This window comes from Scardinius erythrophthalmus (genome assembly GCF_964197995.2).
Source record: "Scardinius erythrophthalmus genome assembly, chromosome: 22".
NCBI classification, from domain to species: Eukaryota; Metazoa; Chordata; class Actinopteri; order Cypriniformes; family Leuciscidae; genus Scardinius; species Scardinius erythrophthalmus.
Genome location: NC_138242.1, coordinates 24,804,150 through 24,826,057, shown reverse-complemented (window position 1 = coordinate 24,826,057; position 21,908 = coordinate 24,804,150). Strand labels below are relative to the sequence as shown.

The following is a 21,908-nucleotide window of genomic DNA, read 5'->3' as shown; positions in this document are numbered from 1 at the left end:
TGCGATGCTGTTTGCGTATGGTCATTAGAACTATGTTTTTGGGAAACACCGACTCGTTAAACTTAGCTGATAACAACGGAACTTGCGCCATAGTTATGGTAACGATGCTTTTGGGAAACGCAATAAGGTGTTTTTGAACATTCAAGCATGAACACCTATTCTAGTAGACCCAACAACAAAATCAAAACTTTGAAAAAAGGGCATAATAGGTTCCCTTTTAAAGATACATTTATTGGTAATGTTGCTCTAGCATGCAGGTCCAAACTTTATTTTTTATTTTATACTGATCTTCCAGCAAAACCATGTACAAATGCATTCATAACCAATACGTAACACACACACACACACACACACATACAGACACACTGAGTGGATGTTTAGCCATTCATCAGTCTGGATAGCTGCTATGACAGTCCTGCGTGACCTCATTTCCAGACTACAGGTCAGCAAGAATATATCTCGCCGAGTCTGTTTTTTTGTTTACACAATCAAATTAAATTGCTTTAAAAAATAAATATAAATAAAAATAAACCAGTTAACGTATCACAACTCAGTAAATCCAGTTAAAATGAGACCAGGACCCAGAAGAGCAAACATCCAGAGCAGAAGCATGATCTCTCACCCGTGTAGTATACGCCGCCTCTGGATCGTCCTCCAGCACTCGTGACAGCCCGAAGTCAGACACTTTACACACCAGGTTTCCGTTCACCAGAATGTTCCGTGCCGCCAAATCCCGGTGCACGTAATTCATCTCTGAGAGGTACTGCATCCCCGCGGCTATCCCACGCATCATTCCCACCAGCTGGATCACCGTGAACTGACCGTCATGTTTCTGAACAAAATGAAGAGTTCTCATGTCAAAAACTCATCCCTGTGGCCTTATTTTCTGCCGTGTTCAACCTCTGTGGATCCTGGCACAGTCGGTCAGGTTGGAATTTGTCTCGTGAGTAATTCATAATTCATTGGCTCCCTAATTAAAAGTGTTGCTCACATGTTGCAGGGCATGAGCGATTAACTGCAATGACTGTATAATCATTCAGGCTTTTTATGCGAGCAATGGCAAGCAAGTAACCAACTAACCAAATTATGATGTTTCATTAAACCCTCTGGCAAGAAAACAAAATGTTTTGATTGTTAACTACTGTTGAATGGTAATATTGGGGCAATAACAGGATGCTGGTGTGTTAGTGCAGTGGTTTTCAAACACACATTGAGAGAAAAAAATGGTACTATATAATAAAAGAGAGAGAGAATATTTTTAAATACATCAATTGACAGAATATTTTGTATCCAATTTGACATTATGGCTTCATTCTGCTTTTTAAAGATGGGTATTTAATTTAAACCTAACATTAGTAGTGGGTGGAAGAAAATATACACTGCCAACCTAATACAAAGTAAATACTTTGCTTTGACTTTAGTATAATGATCAAATAAAGCCAATGATTTAATTTCAGAAATAACGTTGCCTAATATATAATATTGTTCTTAACATTTTTCTCACATCGTATAAAAGGGTTCATATACACGGAAAACATACATCTGCCTTAATATTATAGGAAGGGATATTTTCCATCCTACTGTATTTGCCATCAAAAAGTAAAAAAAAAAAACCTGTGGCTATAGTGTCTCCATCAAGCTTCTAAACTAGCTTGACCAGCTTTATCAGAAAGACCATGCTGGTCGACTATCTCCACCAGATAAGATTTGCTCATGAACATCATGGTGCACCAGCAACACAAATACCAAACCAGCATAAATCATGGTGGTCTAAGCTGGGTAGGAGAAGACATGCTGAGGGACACAAAGAAAACACAGGCATCGAGAGGTGTGAACACTCGAGTTGTCAAGTCTGATCTGGAAGAGCCAGACGATTGCTTTGTGTTCCTGTGATATTTCACAGCATTTCCTTTGGTGCAAATTGGCCTTCATCATTCGCGGCAAAATAGAGGATGCTCACCTTCAAAAAAGTGTCCAGAGATCCATTTTCCATGTACTCTGTCACTATCATCACAGGCTTACCTAAGGGACAGAAAACAAGGAGACAAAACGGGAAGTGTGAAATATTGCTGAAAATAGAGAGAGAGTCGAAGCGAGAGAAAGACGTTTCATTTTTTTTCCACGGGCGTGTAAGAAAAGACACAACAGAGAGGCAGGAAGAGGCTGGCGCTTTGTGTCCTATATTTAATTCATTTCCAAGTTGACAGAGAAAAACATGCAGATAAAGAGAGCGGACACCTCCCCCACTTCCCGAGACTTCACAGACCCTTGTCCCAGCTTTCCTTTGCCTCTACCTGCTGCCTGTTACTCATAGTGACAGCCCCTAATCAAAGCTCTCAATAACAGTCAGGCAGATAATTAGAGCGAGCTGTCCACTGAGAATATCTTTGTCCAGAAATACCTAAAATGGTAATGAGTTCCTTTCGGAGGAAGGATGATGAAGGGGGTGTGGTGGGGGTTCTAGGGAGTGCTGTGATTAATTGCCCTGGGGGTGGTGGTGGTGGAGGGGGGGTTGATGAAAAATAAGAAGGGGTGTAAAGATCTGCTAATGGGAAAAGTGTTCACCTCTCCGCTATGTTGCAGACACAGCTGCAAGAGTCACATATGGGGATCTCGCACCTGCGATGATCAAAGTGATTAAAAATTCTCCCCTGATTCCACCCGAATAACACACTGTCAATCAGAGAGACCTCCTTCTCGCCTAGCATGCTAAAGAGTGCAGGCTAATCCATCCTGATTATCAGAGACGCTTGATGGATGTTACATACGGCAGAAACGTTCACCTCAGGGCACCAGGCACACATCAACGTGAGAGGACATTTAACCCTAGAGATGCTCACCATTTATGTTGCCCTTTATGTTGTACCTAGCCTAGCGGCTAACAATGTGGACTGGTAACCAAAAGGTTATACAGTAGGTGATCCTTGAGGTATAATCATTATGATATTGAGGGAACAATGTAGCCGTAATTTTTCTATATATTAGTGTAAATTTAAAAAAATATATATTTAAAAAAAATATATTTTTTAGATATAAATCATAAAATAAAAATAAATAAATTCAGGTTAATAAGTTAATAAGCATGCATTTTCTAAATAAAACCAACTTAAACAAAAAATAAATAAGTAAATACAAATTAAATTTAAAATAAACAATTTTTCCATTTTAATACTTTATTATTGAGGTCAAAAAGTGTTGTTTCTTTTTATTTATTGCATATATTATATGTGATATAATATTATATGTTATATTGTTTATAATTTACAGGGTATTTTTTAATTTTAATTATTTTTCTTTTTTTTAGCTTAAAATAATCTAAATTAAATAGAATGAAAAAATATCAGAAAATAAAATCATGACGGTCCAGTTAATATGCATGCATTTTCTTATTAAATAAATACATTCTTTATCAAAATAGCATAATAAAAGTATATTAGCAGCTGTGCTTTAATTATTACGTTATGCTTTAACTATTAGACAGGATATGTTTAATGAAAATGTTGCATCAGCTGTTACAGCCATTGCGCTGTGACGTTTGCCCATTTCTAGCTGCAATACACGAAGTAAAAAGAAAATGTGAGTAGAAGACCTTGAGGACAAAGTTAACAAGACATCAGCCCTGTCAATTTCAAGACACAATTTAAGCCTGCAGACTGGAGATTTGCGGGTGAGGCTACAAGCAAAGAGTCAATGGTTTCATTATGGCTTTGTAATCTCTACTTCAGCAAAGCACAAAGAAATTGAATCCAATAAAACCCCGTTCAGCCTAACAAGCTATTTATAGCACCAAGGCCTAAGATGTTACTGTTTGTGGTTCCAAGCGAATGGGGCTTGCACTGTATGTCCTGGCTGCCACTGTAATTTAATCACAAATGTACTGGTCACGCCCTTTAGAAATGATGTCACACGATAAGCGTGGTGAAGGATATCCGAACAGATCGCACATTAGCTTATCAACGTGGGGCAAATTACTTTGACAGTGAGCTAGTTGGATAACGTGGCTTCCTTGCCTTAACCTACAAACCTTTGGCCAGAAATGAAATACAGACCGCATTCAAACACAACATCGCTCTGACATTGCAGATGTTCGATCAAACTGGCGTGTATTTCCGTACTCTAGCCGTTCAGCTTCTTAAGAAATGGCTGACGGTTCTACTGATAAGTTTGTTAATTAAATTACCCAACTTATCCATGCGCTCACATTTAAGGGTGATTGATGTTGCAGCAGTTTTAGGAGCGTTCCAATTAGACACCATTCTCACACACACACACAGACACTAAAGGCCATGATTAAAACAAGGCAATGAGCATATTACGTCCTGCGGTGGGCCAATCTACTCTAAGCGCCAAACTGCTGTTGAAAGGTTGTAATTATGGTCATTATCACAGGAGCAAGGAATGCATTAAAAGCAATCTGAAAAAGGTGATTTACATTAAAAACCTGCAGCTTCAGAATGTACTCTGTACTTTATCAGTAATCACATGCTGTGGGGGCTTTTGATGAGATGACAGCAATTTGTCGTAAAATATCTGAGGAATGTTCCGGTTTAAAACAAGTTAAGCTTAAAAGCACACATTACTCTGAACAAATCAATACATTCAATGATTTAGAAATGACATTCTCTGGTCTATTGTTACCCCTGTTGACGGCACAAAAACTTTTCTTGAGAACTCAGCTGGAATGAACCTGAAAATACAGCCGTGGATAGCGAACGTTATCAGATAGTAGACTGGAGTCCGCTAATCGGATGGTAAGATCCACAATGGGTTTATAATAGAGACGATGACAGCTCTGTGTTTTTGTAAAGATGGGGGATAAAGAACTGAATGGGGCATTAAGGTCTATTCTGATTTCATTCTCTGAGCTGCTGACACATTTGCATCACAAAAAACTCAATCACAGTCTAATTTTTTCCGTCTGAGGTGGTAATGATAGAGCGCCTCTCTGAAAGCAGTGTTACGTGACAGATGCTTTTCATATTACAGCGCAAAACTCTTTGTCTATCTCGCCGTCGCTCCATCAGGCAGCATAAACACTCTTCAGCCTCTTTAACGCATCTCCGCTCGGCTCCATCAGCATCGTGATTAGTCTGTGCGTACGAGGAGGGGGCTGGATTGACAGCTGCTTCTGTAATGCGGTGCGAGGGGTCGCTGACCTCTCCTATCCCCATCCCCTACGCCATCAGGCTGATCTGTGGCCTGTGAAATTACTCCGGCTATCAAATCTCACCCAATCAGTGGTGAAAGAAGACACGTTCGCAAACCAACACAAGCACACACGTGTGTTATATTACTTCAGTGGCAGAAAGAGCAAGATGGAAGATACGTAATCTGATAGTTTCATTGAGCTTCAATCGCTAATAATTAAATACAAGTGTGTTTTTACATGTGTGCGCAGGAAAGGTTCTCATGCAACTCTCCACGGGTAAACTCATACATATTTATGTTTATTGTTATTGAACCAGGGATTGTTCTAAATGAGGGAGTGCATGGCTTACAGTATGTACATTCCTTACATACAGCATAATACATGCCGTTTCAAACAACTTTACCTTTTCAGCCATTTGTAACCATCCTAGATATAATAATAATATATATTTATTATATAATAATACATAAAATTGTACGTGTACATATAGAGGATTGCAGATGGAGAAGCCAATAAATAATATTCTATCATGAAAACTCTTGGAAGATTTTTAGCATGGTAATGGATATGACAATGGTAATGTATTTGGTCTTGGTGGAATAGATCTGCTATGCTGCTGAATTGCTTCTGCTGTTGATTATTGCTGTTGTTGTTACAGAGCAAGTACAGGAAGTACATGAATACATACACCGATACGCTGCTGTGAGTATGTAAGATAAACTGCTGCTGCACAAATAGCATATATAAAAATGACCACTAGCAGATTTATGCAGGTGGAGCTGGGGAAGGTGGAGGAACTCTGAAAGCTTGCTGCAAACTGCTATGTTAACCAGCCATTTAAATGTTTAGCAGCAAGCTCATTGGCTGCAGACGCGACATAAACCAATCAGCTTGTGCCGAGTAGTTAACGCTGTGAATATCATCAGTTTGCGTTAAGGACCCATCAGCATGCGCCATCTAGAGTTTCATGACAGAACTTTGCTTATACATTTTTTTTGTTTGTTTGTTTTTAATTGGCCACTCTAGTTTCAACCCCCCTACATACACAAGTAAAAAAATATAAAATAAAAATACTTTTTATAAATTCCTATTTCTGTGTAAAACTCACTGTGCACCTTTGGACATTCCAAGCCTACAATAATGAAAGTCTTATACTGACATATTTGTTGAATAGAGACTTTCATACCCTCATTATTATGCTCTACCAGCACAGTATTAAGAAATTTACAGTATTTTTACTTAAGATGGGAAAAACTGCTCTCTACTGCCAACATTAATATTAACTATTTGAACCGATTCAAACTAAAGGCCACCATTAGCATTTTGCGCAAGTAAGAGGAACTGGGAGGAAATGTCGAGAGGATTAATGTTAATATTTGTGACATTGAATATTCATGATCCCTCCCAAAACTCACATCCAATTACATGTTTGTATTATCGATATTCATGCAGCTGGCATGAATATGGATGGTCCTTTTGTTACAGCGCCTGCCAGTCTAATCCACAGAGGTTTGAAAGAGGAAAAAGATCTGTAGAGGAAATTACCACTCAATAGTGACCCAAACACCTGTTGCAAGACACTGCTTTTTTAAACACAGACAATAGGAGCCCTGAAACACACAATAGCAACAGCATTCTCAATAAGATGGCAAATTATAATTAGCATCCTCATTATCAACCGGGAGCAGTGAGCATCAATGTTAGATTCTCAGTAGTGGCGATACAAGCAATCAGAGGTAATACAGCCCTAAAATGCCTTCATGAAGTGAGAATTAATGGCTTCTTCCATTTATCTTTCTTTAAAAAAAAAAACACTATCTCGCCATGATGATGTGTTATCTATGTGACTTTTTTGAAGACATTATCTCACCAGCTAGTGTGATAATTCATTGCGATAAAAGCAAATTCAAAGGAATATTGTCATAGCACATTTGTATTCTGAAGAAGTAGGGCAGGAAAGCACAGATATAAACATTGTCATACATATTTATTCAAATGAATATTCATGATCCATGCTATTTTGTTTTTGTTGAAGATAAGATTGTAAGGTCAATTATCTCTGTGTGGAAAACACAGGGGGTACAAACTATTTCCAGCAATAGACGTTGCATGTGTCAATGTGACTCGTATCGTATGTAAATGCTTACATCTGGTGACGACTCCCTCCAGTCGAATGATGTTGGGATGGTCGAACTGGCCCATTATGCTGGCCTCACTCAGAAAGTCACGTCTCTGCTGCTCCGAGTATCCGGCTTTCAGACTCTTGATGGCCACCTGGATCTCCCTTTTACTGGGCAGCCTCAGACGCCCACTGCAAACCTCTCCAAACTCACCTAGGAGTCAAAGAAAAGCCAGTCAACTAATTGAATTTACACTAAATCCCTTATATCATTTCATTAAATTCCCATGGTGAGCTGTTCAGGTGGTTTACACCAGTAGGTCATGTTCTTGAGTCATTCATTTGACTTACCAGCCCCAATAACTCTCTCAATCCGGATGTTGGAAACTTCGATTTCTTTGGCGAAGTCTCGCACCGCCTGGTTTGGGTCCTCGTACGTGTGCGGGTGAATGTACATGCGGGTTTCGGGAAGTTTGACTGCAGTGCAAAATGGTAGCAGTGAGGATAACGGTTGGGTTGTTTTACAGTCACTTTAGTTACCTAGACTGAACCATCCATTTTTCTAAAAGGAGGGGAGTGCCACATTTTCAACCTCATTAAACATTGTCTTTGGCAGGCAGGAAAAGTGTCATTAGAGAAAACACACATTAGGCAACTAGAGCGATCAGAGACATCATTTATCAGCAGATGCATCAGAGACACTGTTCACTAACCAACAATTTCCTGGAAAACATGCACTTTCTTTATCCATCCATCCAGACAGCCAGAACGAATTATGTTCAACGTCTGACTGGCGAAAAGACATACAACCCCTATTTTAAGGGTTCTCATCTCTGGTCCTCAAGGTCCATTTTCCTGCAGTTTAACTCCAACCTTGATCAAACGCATTAACTTGTTCGGGTGTGTTTGATTAGGGTTGGAGCAAATCTCTGTAGGAACGTGGACCTTGAGGGCCAGAGTTTAGAACCCCTGCCCTATTTGATGAGATTTCTTGAACTACTTTCTTCAAATGAAATACATCAGACATCTTAAAAAAAGTTCAGGTTTTCAACATTTGCCGGATATTTTGCTGATTATTCTTAAAAAGATTTGAGTGCTTTTCCAAGACCAAAAAACCTGCATGCATTACCTCGTCCATGCTGAAACTGCATTTTCTCTTCCTCGGGGTCTTGCTTTGCTTTAATATATCCACAGCGCCTGGAACAATAGGATAGCAATAGGATAAGCACAATTAAAACAGGCCGACACAATAGAATACATGCTTTCTCTCACAATAATTCAACCAACCAATTCCCCAAGACAAAAGAAAATGTTGAGAACTGTAGAATCAATTCTACAGCGGCCTGATACAGTCACATATATCATTTTTTAACAGTATAGTTTAAAAATAATGTGTCTTTAGAGTCCGGTTTTCCCACCTAGTAAAGATTTCACTGCACTAATCCACTCTGTAGCACTGGGAAAATGCAATCCTGTCACCTCTGACTTTATCATTAACTACATCATTCCTCTCACAGTGGGATCATGAATAAGGAAATGCCCCAGATAATGAATATTCCAATACACTGGGGAGGAAAGGTGGCCAACGTAGGACTGATAATTATGTTCATTATTCATTTAATCCTCTTAGTGACACACGCTCACACATTCCCTTTTCCTGTCATGTCTTTAACAAGAACGTATTGCCAAAAAAGTAATGTCAAAGGCTGTCTAGCCATAGTAATTATACATTATGTTGAAATGTGGAGAATGGCTGCAGAATGTCTAAAGACTGGAACATCTGATGGGGACCAGGTGGAAAAAGCTTTCCTAATGGGTTTCTAGGGAACACTGGCTCAATAATATAGGTGAATATCCACTTATGAATAGAAATAGATGCTGGAGTCTCTATTGTACTATAGCTGATGACAAAATGCAAGGCATTTCTTCTAACTGCAGGAAAAGAAAGTTAAGATATCAGCAACAGAGAGACACAGTGTTATGAATTATCACATCAACACTATAATCCAGCTAGAGTTGAAAGCCTTTGGCCGAATATACACAGGATTCTTTCTTGCATCCAAAACCAGCTAGAGTGCAACAGAATTGAACAGATCACAGGGGTCTTGAGGTGCATTTTTAAAAGTTAATGTTTTAAAAGTTAGACACACAGTTTAACATGACACACCTTTCTAAACAACACAACAATCAATGGGGTATGACACAGTGCTCGTCTGATATTTGTGTACATAGATAACCAGAATAAAATCTGTGTGATTTTTGATTTAAAGAAATAGACTCAAAAGATGGATGGATGGATGGATGGATGGATGGATGGATGGATGGATGGATGGATGGATGGATGGATGGATGGATGGATGGATGGATGGATGGATGGATGGATGGATGGATGGATGGATGGATGGATGGATGGATGGATGGATGGATGGATGGATGGATGGATGGATGGATGGATGGATGGATGGATGGATGGATGGATGGATGGATGGATGGATGGATGGATGGATGGATGGATGGATGGATGGATGATAGACAGACAGACAGACAGAACAATAATAAGATCAAACCATAGAATGACAGAAAGACTGAAAGACAGATAGAATGATTGATAAACAGAATGATAGAACTATAAAATGAAGGACAGACAGACAGACAGACAGATAGATAGATTTCTCTTCCTGTCATTATACTGTAGCTTAACTTCCTGTGGGATGTGGCCACTTCAATTCAAACTCACACTCAAGAATTCTGCACTGCAATCAGACCACAATGACAAATCATCAAAACTCTGCAATCAAAACGCTAAGCTAGTAATACTCCCGTAGCAGCTGCCAGGAAACGATCATGTGATCAGTATTTTGGTTCTGGTATTGATTTTATGCCCAGTTAACAATTCTAATCAATACAGGGGTTCCCCTCTTTCAAGAGCCAGAGCGTGCTCAGCTGCCCCAGAGCAGTCAAGACATCGGGGCCTGAGGCCAGGGTTGGGGCAAGAGCAGACCTGGGGGTCTATTACATAATGGGAAGACCGCTGGGTTCATTCATGCCTCCTCTAATCCGGAATGTTGCATCTCCCTGTGGAGCTGCAGGGGGTAAATCTTTCCCTTTCAGCTGTTGTGCATCCCCGTCTGGTGGGGGGTTCAGAGGTACATGTGTGTCGTTTCCTCTCTGCTGCTTTTAATGAGACTTGGGGTCTCAAGAGAGACCCCACCTGTTCATCAGCCACACATACATACACACCCCCCCCCCCCCCCAAATAAATGCTCGGGGCCTAGTGTGCATCTGTGCACAGGTACAACCCCCCCAACCCCTTCGATCTTTATCCGTCCCATGTGCAAAACACAGTCTATTAAACGAAACATGTTTGCAGGGCTGGAGGGGTTCGCGGAGGTGGGCCGCCCGACCAAAGCATGTGGTAATCAGGGAGTAAATCGACTCTCCCGAAACCGCCCCCACTTGCTCTCTAACCTGCCCCGCCATCCCTCGAGGTCCCGCAGACGGATCCCCCCCCCCCCCTTGCACCTGCTGCAGCGCCGCTCAACACGCTGATGAAACACTTCCAGCGCCGCAGCGGGACATCCAGGAGCTTCTAAAGTGAAGCGTGATCCCACCCTTCAACCTTCTTGTCGCTCATTTAAATGTAATATGCACTATTTACATATTCTGTTATAAGGGTGTATAAAAAGGGGGGGGAAAGTGACAGACTAGTGTCTAGGACTCTGCAATTAACGCATTTTTCAACTCTGAAGCATTCCTCAAATCCCTTTTGTGCGGTGATAAAGATGTTTTGCAGCCCTACACCGCTGGAAGCCCTTTTGTCTATGACCCAGTTTCTTTTTCCTTTCTTCTTCCTCTTTTTTGTCTTTCTCCCGCTTTCACAGTGTGAAGCTTGTATCTGCAGGTGACAGTGAAGCGGTGCAGCTTTGTATATGCTGACAGGGCTCCCATCCTTCTCTGTGCCTTTGAGAGAGGGACATTAAGACCATGTGGAGACTGGTGCAAAATTAGAGGGATTCTTAAACTGTCTGGCCTGCTTGAGGGAACTAGGAGTGAGAGCTGACTCAGATAGTCTGCCATAAGCATTAAGAGAAAGGTGTAATGGAGAGAAAGAGGAAATAGACATATTTGGTGCTTGTCAAAACAATATTATTGCTCATAGCAATTAAAACCTTAAGTATTAAACGTTGGCATGCAACTCGTCTTATAGCGTTTATGTTTCATACATTAATGATACCTCAAATCTACCTCCCTGAGAATATAAGGAAATAAAAAGAAAGATTTGTTTTTCTATGAATAAAAAAATATATATTAGAACTTTCCTTTTGGAGAACAGGCACATGGCAACATGCAAGGACATCAGTTGAATTTTGTTCTGTTGTGCATGCCACCCTGCTGGGATATATTGTCCATGCGGGAGACAATTACTCAATTACATGACTCATAAAAGTCATGAGGGAGAGTAATTAATGACAAATTTAATTTTGGGGTGAACTAACCCTTCATGGGCATGATAACACTGTGACAACTGATCATGTCTATCCACATTTCTCTGTTGTAATATTGTTTGATTTTATACAGGCGTCTGATGTTGATGAGGTCTGGGCACAAGTATCTGTTGGGGTCCTGACTGTCATAGATGAAGATGTATTCTCTTGCCAAATCTTCTCTACCTTGACCCAGTATCTCCTGCCATCATTGTTGAAGGAAGAATTGTAATGGACAATCTCCAGAACCTACCTCAAGCAATTTGCCTTTTGTTTGGGCTGTCATATGCTATATTTGGATTGCCAGACATTTGGATTACCCTAAAGCCATGAAAAGCATTCAAAGAGTGATGCTTGACTTGGGACAGAACATTGGGACTCGGAATTTACAATGTACGAGCATAAAACACGGCCGTCTTAATGTGGTAACTCTCTCCTCTGACCCTCAAACTAGTTCATTACATAATGATGCTCCAGTGCATTGAGCTAATGAGGTAGAGCAGCTTCCAGCTGGGTCTTGAGGTCTGTTCAGCATGCAGTGGAAGGCAGGCAAGCTCCAGCTTTCAACTGACACAAGGACATGCCAAGCTACTGGCATGGACAATATATCCCAGCAGGGTGGCATGCACAACAGAACAAAATTCAACTGATGTCCTTGCATGTTGCCATGTGCCTGTTCTCCAAAAGGAAAGTTCTAATTTAGCAAGGTTCACTGAAGCATGCATTTGATCTAGAAACACTATAGACAAAGTTAAAGCATACGTGAGCCCTGACGTTTGCTGTCAAAATCATAGAATATCAATGATTTCTCTCCAGAAGTTAAAAAATTCCCAAGCCTTTTCGGAGAAGAACAAGGACATGTTGACACATATGATGAATACAAACCAAACAGACCAATACAAATCTATCATTACCAATAAACAGTTTAATTATATCTGCGATTAACAAACCATCCCGATAGGTGATGAAGGACATAGTATTATCTTATCATTTAACCTAAAAAAAAACCTATATAAAAACCTATAACCTATATATATATATATATATATATATATAACTTTAAAATGAAGAACTAATGACAAAACAAGTGGATATACTACTGGAATTCTCAATATCTAAATATGCTGGAAACAGAGGTGATAAAGCTGACGATTTCACATGGAGGGGCATCGCGGTCTCAACTCAAACTACTTGAGGAAAATGGTAATGAAAAAATAATAATCCTGATGTAAATCTTAAGGTAATAAAAAAGTAAATGGTCACTGTTAAATGTTACATTAAATATTAAATGCTACATGTGATTATTTATAATGCAATGTTTATCAGAAAATATAGAAAGATATTTTCCTTTGTTGCAGGCATATTGGCAAAATGAGACTGGGTGATACTGGTAAAGAGGTACAACATATAAAGCGATCTAAAGAGGAATCATGAGTTTATTAACTTATATAGCAATAAGAATGATTAAGAACAGAAATTCCTTTGTTTACAAATTTTGTAAACTAATGTTTAAACTAATGTCACAAAAAATGATAATGTGATGCCCAGAGACATCTCTGTAAACCTTTCTCCTACCTGAGAAAAAAAAAAAAAAGATTTACAATCAAGCTAATGATAAAAAGAGGAAATGATTGTGTGTTTGGAGGAAATGGACAGTCATAAATTCTTAGCTCCTCTGACAGGCATTTTAAAAACACTGACTCCGTCAGTTGAGAAGGGTTCATTACGCTAATTGAAATCCAGAAGAAAATCGAGCTGATTGATGGCACATCCTGGTCTCATCTCCATCCATTGCACATGCATTCAACATATCATCCACCTCAATATTCCGGAATGTTCCGCTGATGCGTCCAGGCATCTACAGCTGGCCTGCCATCAAACGAATGGAAATGAAATACTAAGTGAAGCAGCATGCTGAGAGTGAGCGAGTCATGATGTGCTCAGGGGCTACAGGGACAGCGATTTCTGCTCGGAAAGGCGTTGGAATAGCCAGATGGAACTGTTTGGGGGAAAAAAACGCTCTAACACGCTTATGTAACCATTACGGAATGGCACAGTTATTCCATTTTGTGTTTGTACTTGGATCTGTTGCTATATTTCTGTTAACCCACATGCAAATTGACTGACTAAACAGTCACGGTACGGTATCAAACCCAAGGGCGAGATACAGGTAATGTCTGCACTAAATCAACCGAACAAGACCCATTAAGCCCTCGGCTGTGCTTTGAATGCGCGATCTACACTACTCAAACAGCCTAGAGTACATTCACTCAGGTTGGTACATTGATGACATTCACGGGAAGTAGATTTCATTCACAATTACACCACGCTGTGGGTTTCACTACACAGAGAGAAATGTGGCCCTGAAACCTCTCAGTGTGAAACCTCTTTCTGATTGTGTTTCTGTTTTCAGCTCCTTTGTCGCAATGGTTGCAAAACGATTTCACACACCAAAATGGTTTTTCTCATTGATGGTTTGAGACCCTTTCAAAACTAGCCAAATCCAGCCCAGAGAAACGCCCCACCTGTGCACCATTTTATTTACTTTTTACTTGTAATGATGTTTTCAGCCTGAATTGGATCATTTTGTGGATGTAATTTGATAGAATTTAATAATTTACTCTGCCATTACATTTTATAAGAGTCCCATAGAATATTAAACCATCAAATAGCATGTGTTAAATAGTGTGCATTTATTTTGTTATGTAATATAAAATTTGCATAATGTTATGTAAGCAATTGCATGCTTTAGCACACTACAGATCTGCCAAATCTTAATGTGATTTGAGTAAGAGAGACAAGGGGAAAACACATAACCACTTTAAATGCAATAAAGCCAATAATAACCAATGAATTCATAATTCCAGTAGAAAACAGATGTGTGGCTTCTTGATTTCATCATTAAGCTCTAATAATTTCATGCAACATTAGCATTAGTGAATTGCTTGGTGGCAGTCCAACAGGAAGTCAAGGAAACTGCTTTAATATCAGAAGCCTTAAGTTTTCAGCTTATTTTCATGGCTGGCATTCAGTGCTCCTCAGGCTTGCAAATGTGCACGTATTTGGCTAGTAGGCACCTGCTAGATACACTGCGGCATCTGTCATTGTGCTGAAATGTACCACAGACACAAGCATGAGGATCTTTAAAGTCTTTAAAGTGTGTCCACCATTTTTAATTGCTTTTCTGGATATAAGCGGGAAAATAGAGGGGGAATGAAAGACAAAGGAAGACCATCTGCCAGCATCATCACCAGCCAATCAGAGCTATTTTTTCCTTCAAGCTCTAGAACACCGTCCAACTTCAAATCACTGCCAGACAAATTCGGTCCAAAAACAAAGTTGAACACACTAAACATGGATGAACTCTTCATATTTCTCTGACCAACCTAAACTTTGGTGTGCAAACACACGGGCCAGAGTTCCCATTGCTTCTAAACAAAGCATTTCTACGAGTTTCTTACGTTTTTTATAATTACAAGATACAGATTCATTTTAAATCATTAACACAGCTGCATGAACAAATAACAAGAGAATGTTTTAAAAAAGGCTAGACTAGAACTAGAAATGCTGAATAGAATTTTCTTTCACTTTTCTTTAATGATTTCCACATTTCTAAGCCTGGAAATTGTAAATTTGTGGGGAAAAAAATCTCTCTTCAGATTCTCCCATGACCCTGCTAAATCTAGGCATTTGAAACCATAACATCTTGCTTAAGATTCCCACTAGAGGCCAAATATGTTTTGTTTTCAGCTCAGCAAGAGAATCAGAAATCAATGACCTCAAACTGTCATTAATGGAAAAAGCTCAGCTGAGGTTCTGAAAGCAGTTAAAAGAACCGATGGCACTGTGAAACGAATACCTTGTTAAGTCCAGTATATATAGCACAGTATAATCCAATGCCAAAGAGACTGAATGCAATTAGAGAGTTTAGCTTCACTCACCATTACGATTCATTGGCCACCACACCACACTAGAAGCACGTCATTCAAGATCAGCATCAAAACTGTTTTTATTGCTTCCATGAGGGTCTTCCCACAAGCAGTCACAAATGCATTGAGATGGGGGGTTTTGGAAACCATGAATAAGAGGTGGCAGCACCAAGGTTTTGGCTTGCAGGCATAAACTTGGCCGACATAACACATCCTACGGGACCGTTCTGTCACAGTGCATTGTGGGTTACAAATTGCAAAGCAGACGGAAATCTTATTCTGTGTTACAACATACTGGATCATATATCATCCAACAAAAAATCCCAACTAAATCAGCCTTTGAAATAGGGATGTGATTACCGGTCAATAGTAATAATAATAATAATAAAAAGCTCAAATGATGCCAGTCTTTCTGTAGTATTGGTAGTACAGAATAAATTTGGTAGCCTGGCAAGCCAGACCTACATCAAGATGTTAGGTCTGGCAACTCACCATAGACACGGCTCAATCCGAGGGGCGGGATAAACGGCTGTCTTTCAAATTCCCTCTGCACGCAATAGGACAGCGCTTCAACCAACCAGAGCGTTTTCCCAACAGCGGAGCTAACGTTAGTTGATAGATTCAACTTTTGAATCTGGCCGGCAAAACTACGAACACATCTTCCTTTTTTAAGAATGACTTAAAGGTCCCATGACATGAAATTTTCACTTTCTGAGGTTTTTTAACATTAATATGAGTTCCCCTAGCCTGTATATGGTCCCCAAGTTTCTAGAAATTTAAATCGGTGTAAATCGAGCTTTTGCAATCTTTCTCTGCCTTTGAGAAAATGGAAGCTCAATCGCGCTGATCTTGAATCTCCTCCTTGTGACGTTATAAGGAGGAATGTTACCTCCCCTGTCTCTGCTTTGCCAGCCCAGAGAATATTTTCCGCCCATGAGAAAATGAGCTAGGAAGGAAGTAGGAACGCGCGCGCGCGATTTTAGTTTGTCCACGAGAGATATCATGGCTTTTGAGCGAGCGAAGCATAACAATTGCTCAATAATTGGATGTACAAATGAACACCGAAGGGTTAATACAGAGCTGGGCTTGCTGAACGTCTGAAACTAAAGTCTGGATCACTCTCTTTGGCTCAGCTACACCTCGGAACAGTAAGTCAACTAATGATATATAAGTGTGTTGCTTTACTGTTTATGTTTGCCTAGACTGTTACACGTAGAATGTGGCTGTCACATTAGCTATGCAGCTATGCAGTTTATGTGTGTGAATACACACACTGTAACGCGAGTGTTGTACACTTCTTTGTTATTTGGATAACCGTTTTCCTGTTGGTTATATGGCGCGCGCGATATCCGCATTTCAAGATCGCAGAGCTTGATGATGTAATTGTAATAAGATAAATCTCTCATGAAAAGGCAACTGTAGGTAGCGTTAGCTACATGATAATAACTGTAAACCATCCGAATAAAGTACCGTATCCAGACATAATATTTTAAACTAACCATTCGGAAATGTCCTGCTGGAACCGCTGAGTTGTTGCTTCTCCATCCGGATCAGATTCTGGGTCAAACTGAAATGCTTGAACGACTGCGTGTCTTCGTGCCATTGCTATATCCAACGTTAACATGCACGGACCGGTACCGTTGCGCAGAGATGGTCAAGGCCACACCCACCCTCCACCTTGCGCCGCCTTTCTCCTCCTCATTAACATTTAAAGCTACAGACACCGAAACGGCCTGTCTGAAGGAAGCTCATTCTGGGACTGGCTTGTAGTGGCTATAATTCTGCACCGAGGCTGAATTTTTGAAAAGAGATTTCAGATACAGTACTAGGGACCACTAAGGCCTATATTAAAGCCTACAAAAAATAGCATGTCATGGGACCTTTAAGTGCCATTCTTTGCTCTTTTCTCAAAGAAAAACTCCAAATCCTCCAGAGTCGCGGCCAAAGCCGATTCGAAAGACTGTTCTCCAGAAGAAGCAACTCTTCTTTGTTTTCAAGTAGCAGGAAACCGTCGCAACTCTGTCGTCATTATGTTAAGCCCGCCCCGCCTACTCTAAACACGATGTGATTGGCCTGACCCAATTTAGGTTTTTACAGCACCGAAAGTCAACGGAGAGTTGCTAGACTACCCTGGCTGCAAAATACATTTTGCTGCCGCTAGGGTGCGTCTAGATTTCTAGGCTATAAATTTGGTACAATGTTTTAACTATATATTTACACTAATTTAACTATATATATATATATATATATATATATATATATATATATATATATATATATATATATATATATATATATATATATATATATATATATATATATATATATATGTGTGTGTATATATATATATGTGTGTATATATATATATATATATATATATATATATATATATATATATATATATATATATATATATATATATATATATATATATATATATATATATGTATATATATATATATGTATATATATATATATATATATATATATATATACATATATGTTGCTAAAAAATATTCCTCTTTTTGGTTTTTAAATGACATTATATTATATAAATACTTATATATAAAATAGAAGTGTATATATAAACAGTAAAAATTGTAACACTTTACTAAAAGCTTTTACATATATTATGCATTATAAACATATTCTAAATGCATTATTGATGTCTTGTAATGCACCTTACAATGTATTTTATGGTCTCATGAATATAACAAGGACTCAATAAAAAAATATTATAACATTTTAACTTTGGTTACAATTCTTTATGAAAAGATATAATGCATTACAACAATGTACATTATGAATACCCTTATAATGCATTATACATAGAAGGTTTTAAGTAAAGTGTTACCAAAGTATATTTACAATATATAATTAATAATAACATTTTCGTTTTTGCTGTTGTACTGAAACAACCTACAGGAAGACCAAAAAGGGCAAACATCTACACAAAGATCATGACTCATTCTGACCATTTCATGTCATCAAGAGCGGTTTATTTTCTGCTTTCTGTTCCTCGTCTCCTCTGATCCACCCATCCCTTTCATTTCCATTTCATTAGCTCCCTCACTCTCAGCCGTACAGCGCCTCTACTGTTGCTTTTCTCCCTCATGTCAGTCTCTTCAATTGTTCTCTCAAGTGTTTGCTTTCATCTCTACAGATCACGCTACGCAATCAGAGGGCTAAACAATTCTGTGTCCTTTTGATTTTGTGTAAATGCACACATGCACAGATACAAAGGCATACACACAGAGACCGACGCACAAAAACATCTCATTTGCTCGGTTCTGTCTTTCTATATTTACAGTTCATCTCTGATTAAATGAAATATGGTGTCTTCATCCTTCGTATGGATTTGTTGACAGCTAAAGAACCCAGATAAGCACTGATTTATCCAAGTCTGCCAATGTAGAATTCGCCAATTAACTGCTTTTTCATCATACAGAAGATTCCGTACTTTGGGTCTGTATTTATTATAAAGAATATGGTGCAGACTAAATCTATAAGATGAGAACGATTAAAGAAAAATAGTAAATTGCTCTTACCGTCCGCTCACAACAAAACAGGCCACCAGCAAGACCAGAAGCACTGCACCTCCAGCCACTGAGATGGCCAGTATGGTTTGCTGGTTGGGATCTCCAACCGCCAGCATATCTAAGAGGAAGAGAGAGAACCCCACATTAAAGCAGATATTATCTTCAGTTGTTCAATTTAGCACAGTTCTGGCATAACATCCATAGTTATTTTCATAGTTGTTGAATGAATGTATCTGTGTTTAACAAGATTTTAGGTTAAAATGAACATAAATATATAAAGGAAAGTGTATATTTTAGGTACTGTTGGTCACCATTTCTTTCAACAATTTTCATTTTTTTTAAAAATTCTTTTAATTAATAATTAATTTTGTTTTTGCTTTACTTTTTTTTAGAACTAATTGCAAATAGTACAAATATTACAGATATACCATGCATTTTTAAAATGAATTAATAAATCATATTTCCATCTACCAATCTGTGTTCCATAGTAAACACATTTAGAAATGGTTAAAGCTTCTTTATTGACACCATGGCAAATTTCATAACAATTTTCAACTATTCTGACATCATTAACTCTTTCCCCGCCATTGACAGGATTTTCTGGCTTTCCCTATTTTCACTGTTATACGATAGGGGGCGCTATTTCACATCTTCTGAAAGAGTAGAGAATCCCTGGATCAAAACACAGGTAAAAAAGGAGCAGAAACAAAAGATAAAAGCATTGCTTATGCACTCTGTAATCTTTGGAAAAAAATTCAATTTTCTCAGCATTTAGTTCAAAATGTTGCTTTTTTATTAAACTTACCCACATTCAAGAAGTGTTGATAAAAAAGAATGCATTAAGCTAGAATAAAACTTTTTTTTTAGAAGCTCATGATTTTTTTAGATGCATGTTCAGATATTCATGCAACAAAATATTCTAAGGGTCATAAAATTTAAAAAAAGATTTGAAAAAAAATCTTTATTAATATTTTAGTGGAAAAAAACATAAAGAACCGATGTTAAGCTGAATTTCTGCAGATAATGTTAAAATAAAAAGATTTAAGCAAGCGTCTCCCTCTAATTATGTGCACTGAATGGTGGCGGGTACCATATGGTACACAAACTATGAGTCAAACACAGCGGGGCATCTGCCTACTTCGAGCTTAAGCTTCTCACACTTCAGAGGAACATTGACAGAAAATCTACATGCTCAGACTTCAAACACCGCAGCGAGAGAGCAAACTGCAGCGCGTGAGGAGCCTCGTCTATCTCAGGGGACTAATTGAACGTGTTCACATGTATGAATATTTCACAGCCTCTTTCTACGCGCGCGGCGGATCGGAAATTCAATCAGCGGCGTGTGATGGAGAAATACACGGGTGTGACACAGGTAAGAGTTTGGCCAAAGCAAAGTCCTTTCCCAGAATGTCCTTGAAAATTTGAAAATATTCTGCTTTGAATGAGAAATGAAGGGTTTGGTGGCACTTGCACAGTCAGAAACAGAATAGAGGGATCTAAAATCAAGGACATTGTGAATGGGATTTAATAAAGCAGTAAGCCACAAAAGCAATGTGCATAAACCCCACTTATGTGTAAAAAATAAGCCTTGAGTGGCTTATTATTTTACAAAATATCAAAATCTAATTCAAATGCAAATGTTCAACAAATAATTATGTTTATTAATAATATACACAATAAACAATTCTTACATCAAGTAATGTAGCCTAACTGTAAGCTATAGCAACTAGGCACTTTTTGTCAAAATGCTGTAGAGTTCAATTGATGTGTCTAATGGATTTTATAAAATATTGACTTGTATAAATATTAAGCACACAAAATTTGATTACGTCATCACAAGGGTTAGTTAACCCAAAAATGTATTTTGTCATCATTTACTCACCCTCATGTCGTTCCAAACCCGCAAGATTTTCATTCATCTTCGAAACACAAATTAATATTTTTTTATATCTTTCAGTCCCTCCATTGGCCGCAACGAGATTGGCTGCGATGAGATTCATTCTTGTATGTTACAAGGCACGTTTGAGCTTCCGCAAGAACCAATGAGATTTGTTCTTTCGTGTCAAGCAGGTTCGGTTGAGCTTCTGTTTATGTTCACTGATCAATGTTTATATGTGAATAAAAGCCTAAATTCAATCTATTCATAAAGCGATCGAGTCTTGTTCAGAAACTCTTGACTAAACCTGAAAGCCGTCAATGAAGGGACAGAAATATATTCATTGAAATGTCCATTTCATAATGAGAATAGTAGGGTCAGATTTTTCAATTAGTTCTCTGAGACTAGAGGAGAATATTGTGGCTAATCACCAGCATCTTCCAAAGGGATTCACATCACTGTTGGATGCAAGAGATCTTTAAAAAAGTTAAACATTTCTGGTTGGTTTATGAAAGATGGTTTTCCACTCACCTTCATGGCTTGTCTCCAACTCAATCTCTCCCCTGTAGTTCCCATAGCCACCATCCGTACGGGCTCGAACCCGGAAGATGTATGTGGTTCCCGGCTTGAGTCCGTCCACCGTCATGCTGTTGGATTTGGTCTTCAGGACCGTGTAGTTCTGATCCTGCTGGTTCTATAGTGGAAAAGAATGGAATGATAAATGAACAAGGCAGCATTCTATGAAGACGGATGTCTCGATCCATCACACTGATACCTGAATCCCTTCCTGTCCTTTGTCGAATCATCCATAA

The 21,908-nt window shown here is 38.8% G+C and overlaps 1 protein-coding gene across 1 annotated transcript in view; it reads right to left on the bottom strand.

The window, feature by feature from the left end:
• The window catches only part of ek1 (eph-like kinase 1), a 49,135-nt gene that overhangs the window by 6,781 nt on the left and 20,446 nt on the right, over window positions 1-21,908 (bottom strand). The window contains exons 6-12 of the mRNA XM_081353363.1: window positions 21,628-21,790; window positions 19,230-19,338; window positions 8,398-8,465; window positions 7,620-7,745; window positions 7,297-7,482; window positions 1,961-2,022; window positions 623-832 (exon numbers count right to left, since the gene is read on the bottom strand). Coding sequence (XP_081209489.1) covers window positions 623-832; window positions 1,961-2,022; window positions 7,297-7,482; window positions 7,620-7,745; window positions 8,398-8,465; window positions 19,230-19,338; window positions 21,628-21,790 — 924 coding nt within the window. The remainder of the gene's footprint in view (window positions 1-622; window positions 833-1,960; window positions 2,023-7,296; window positions 7,483-7,619; window positions 7,746-8,397; window positions 8,466-19,229; window positions 19,339-21,627; window positions 21,791-21,908) is intronic.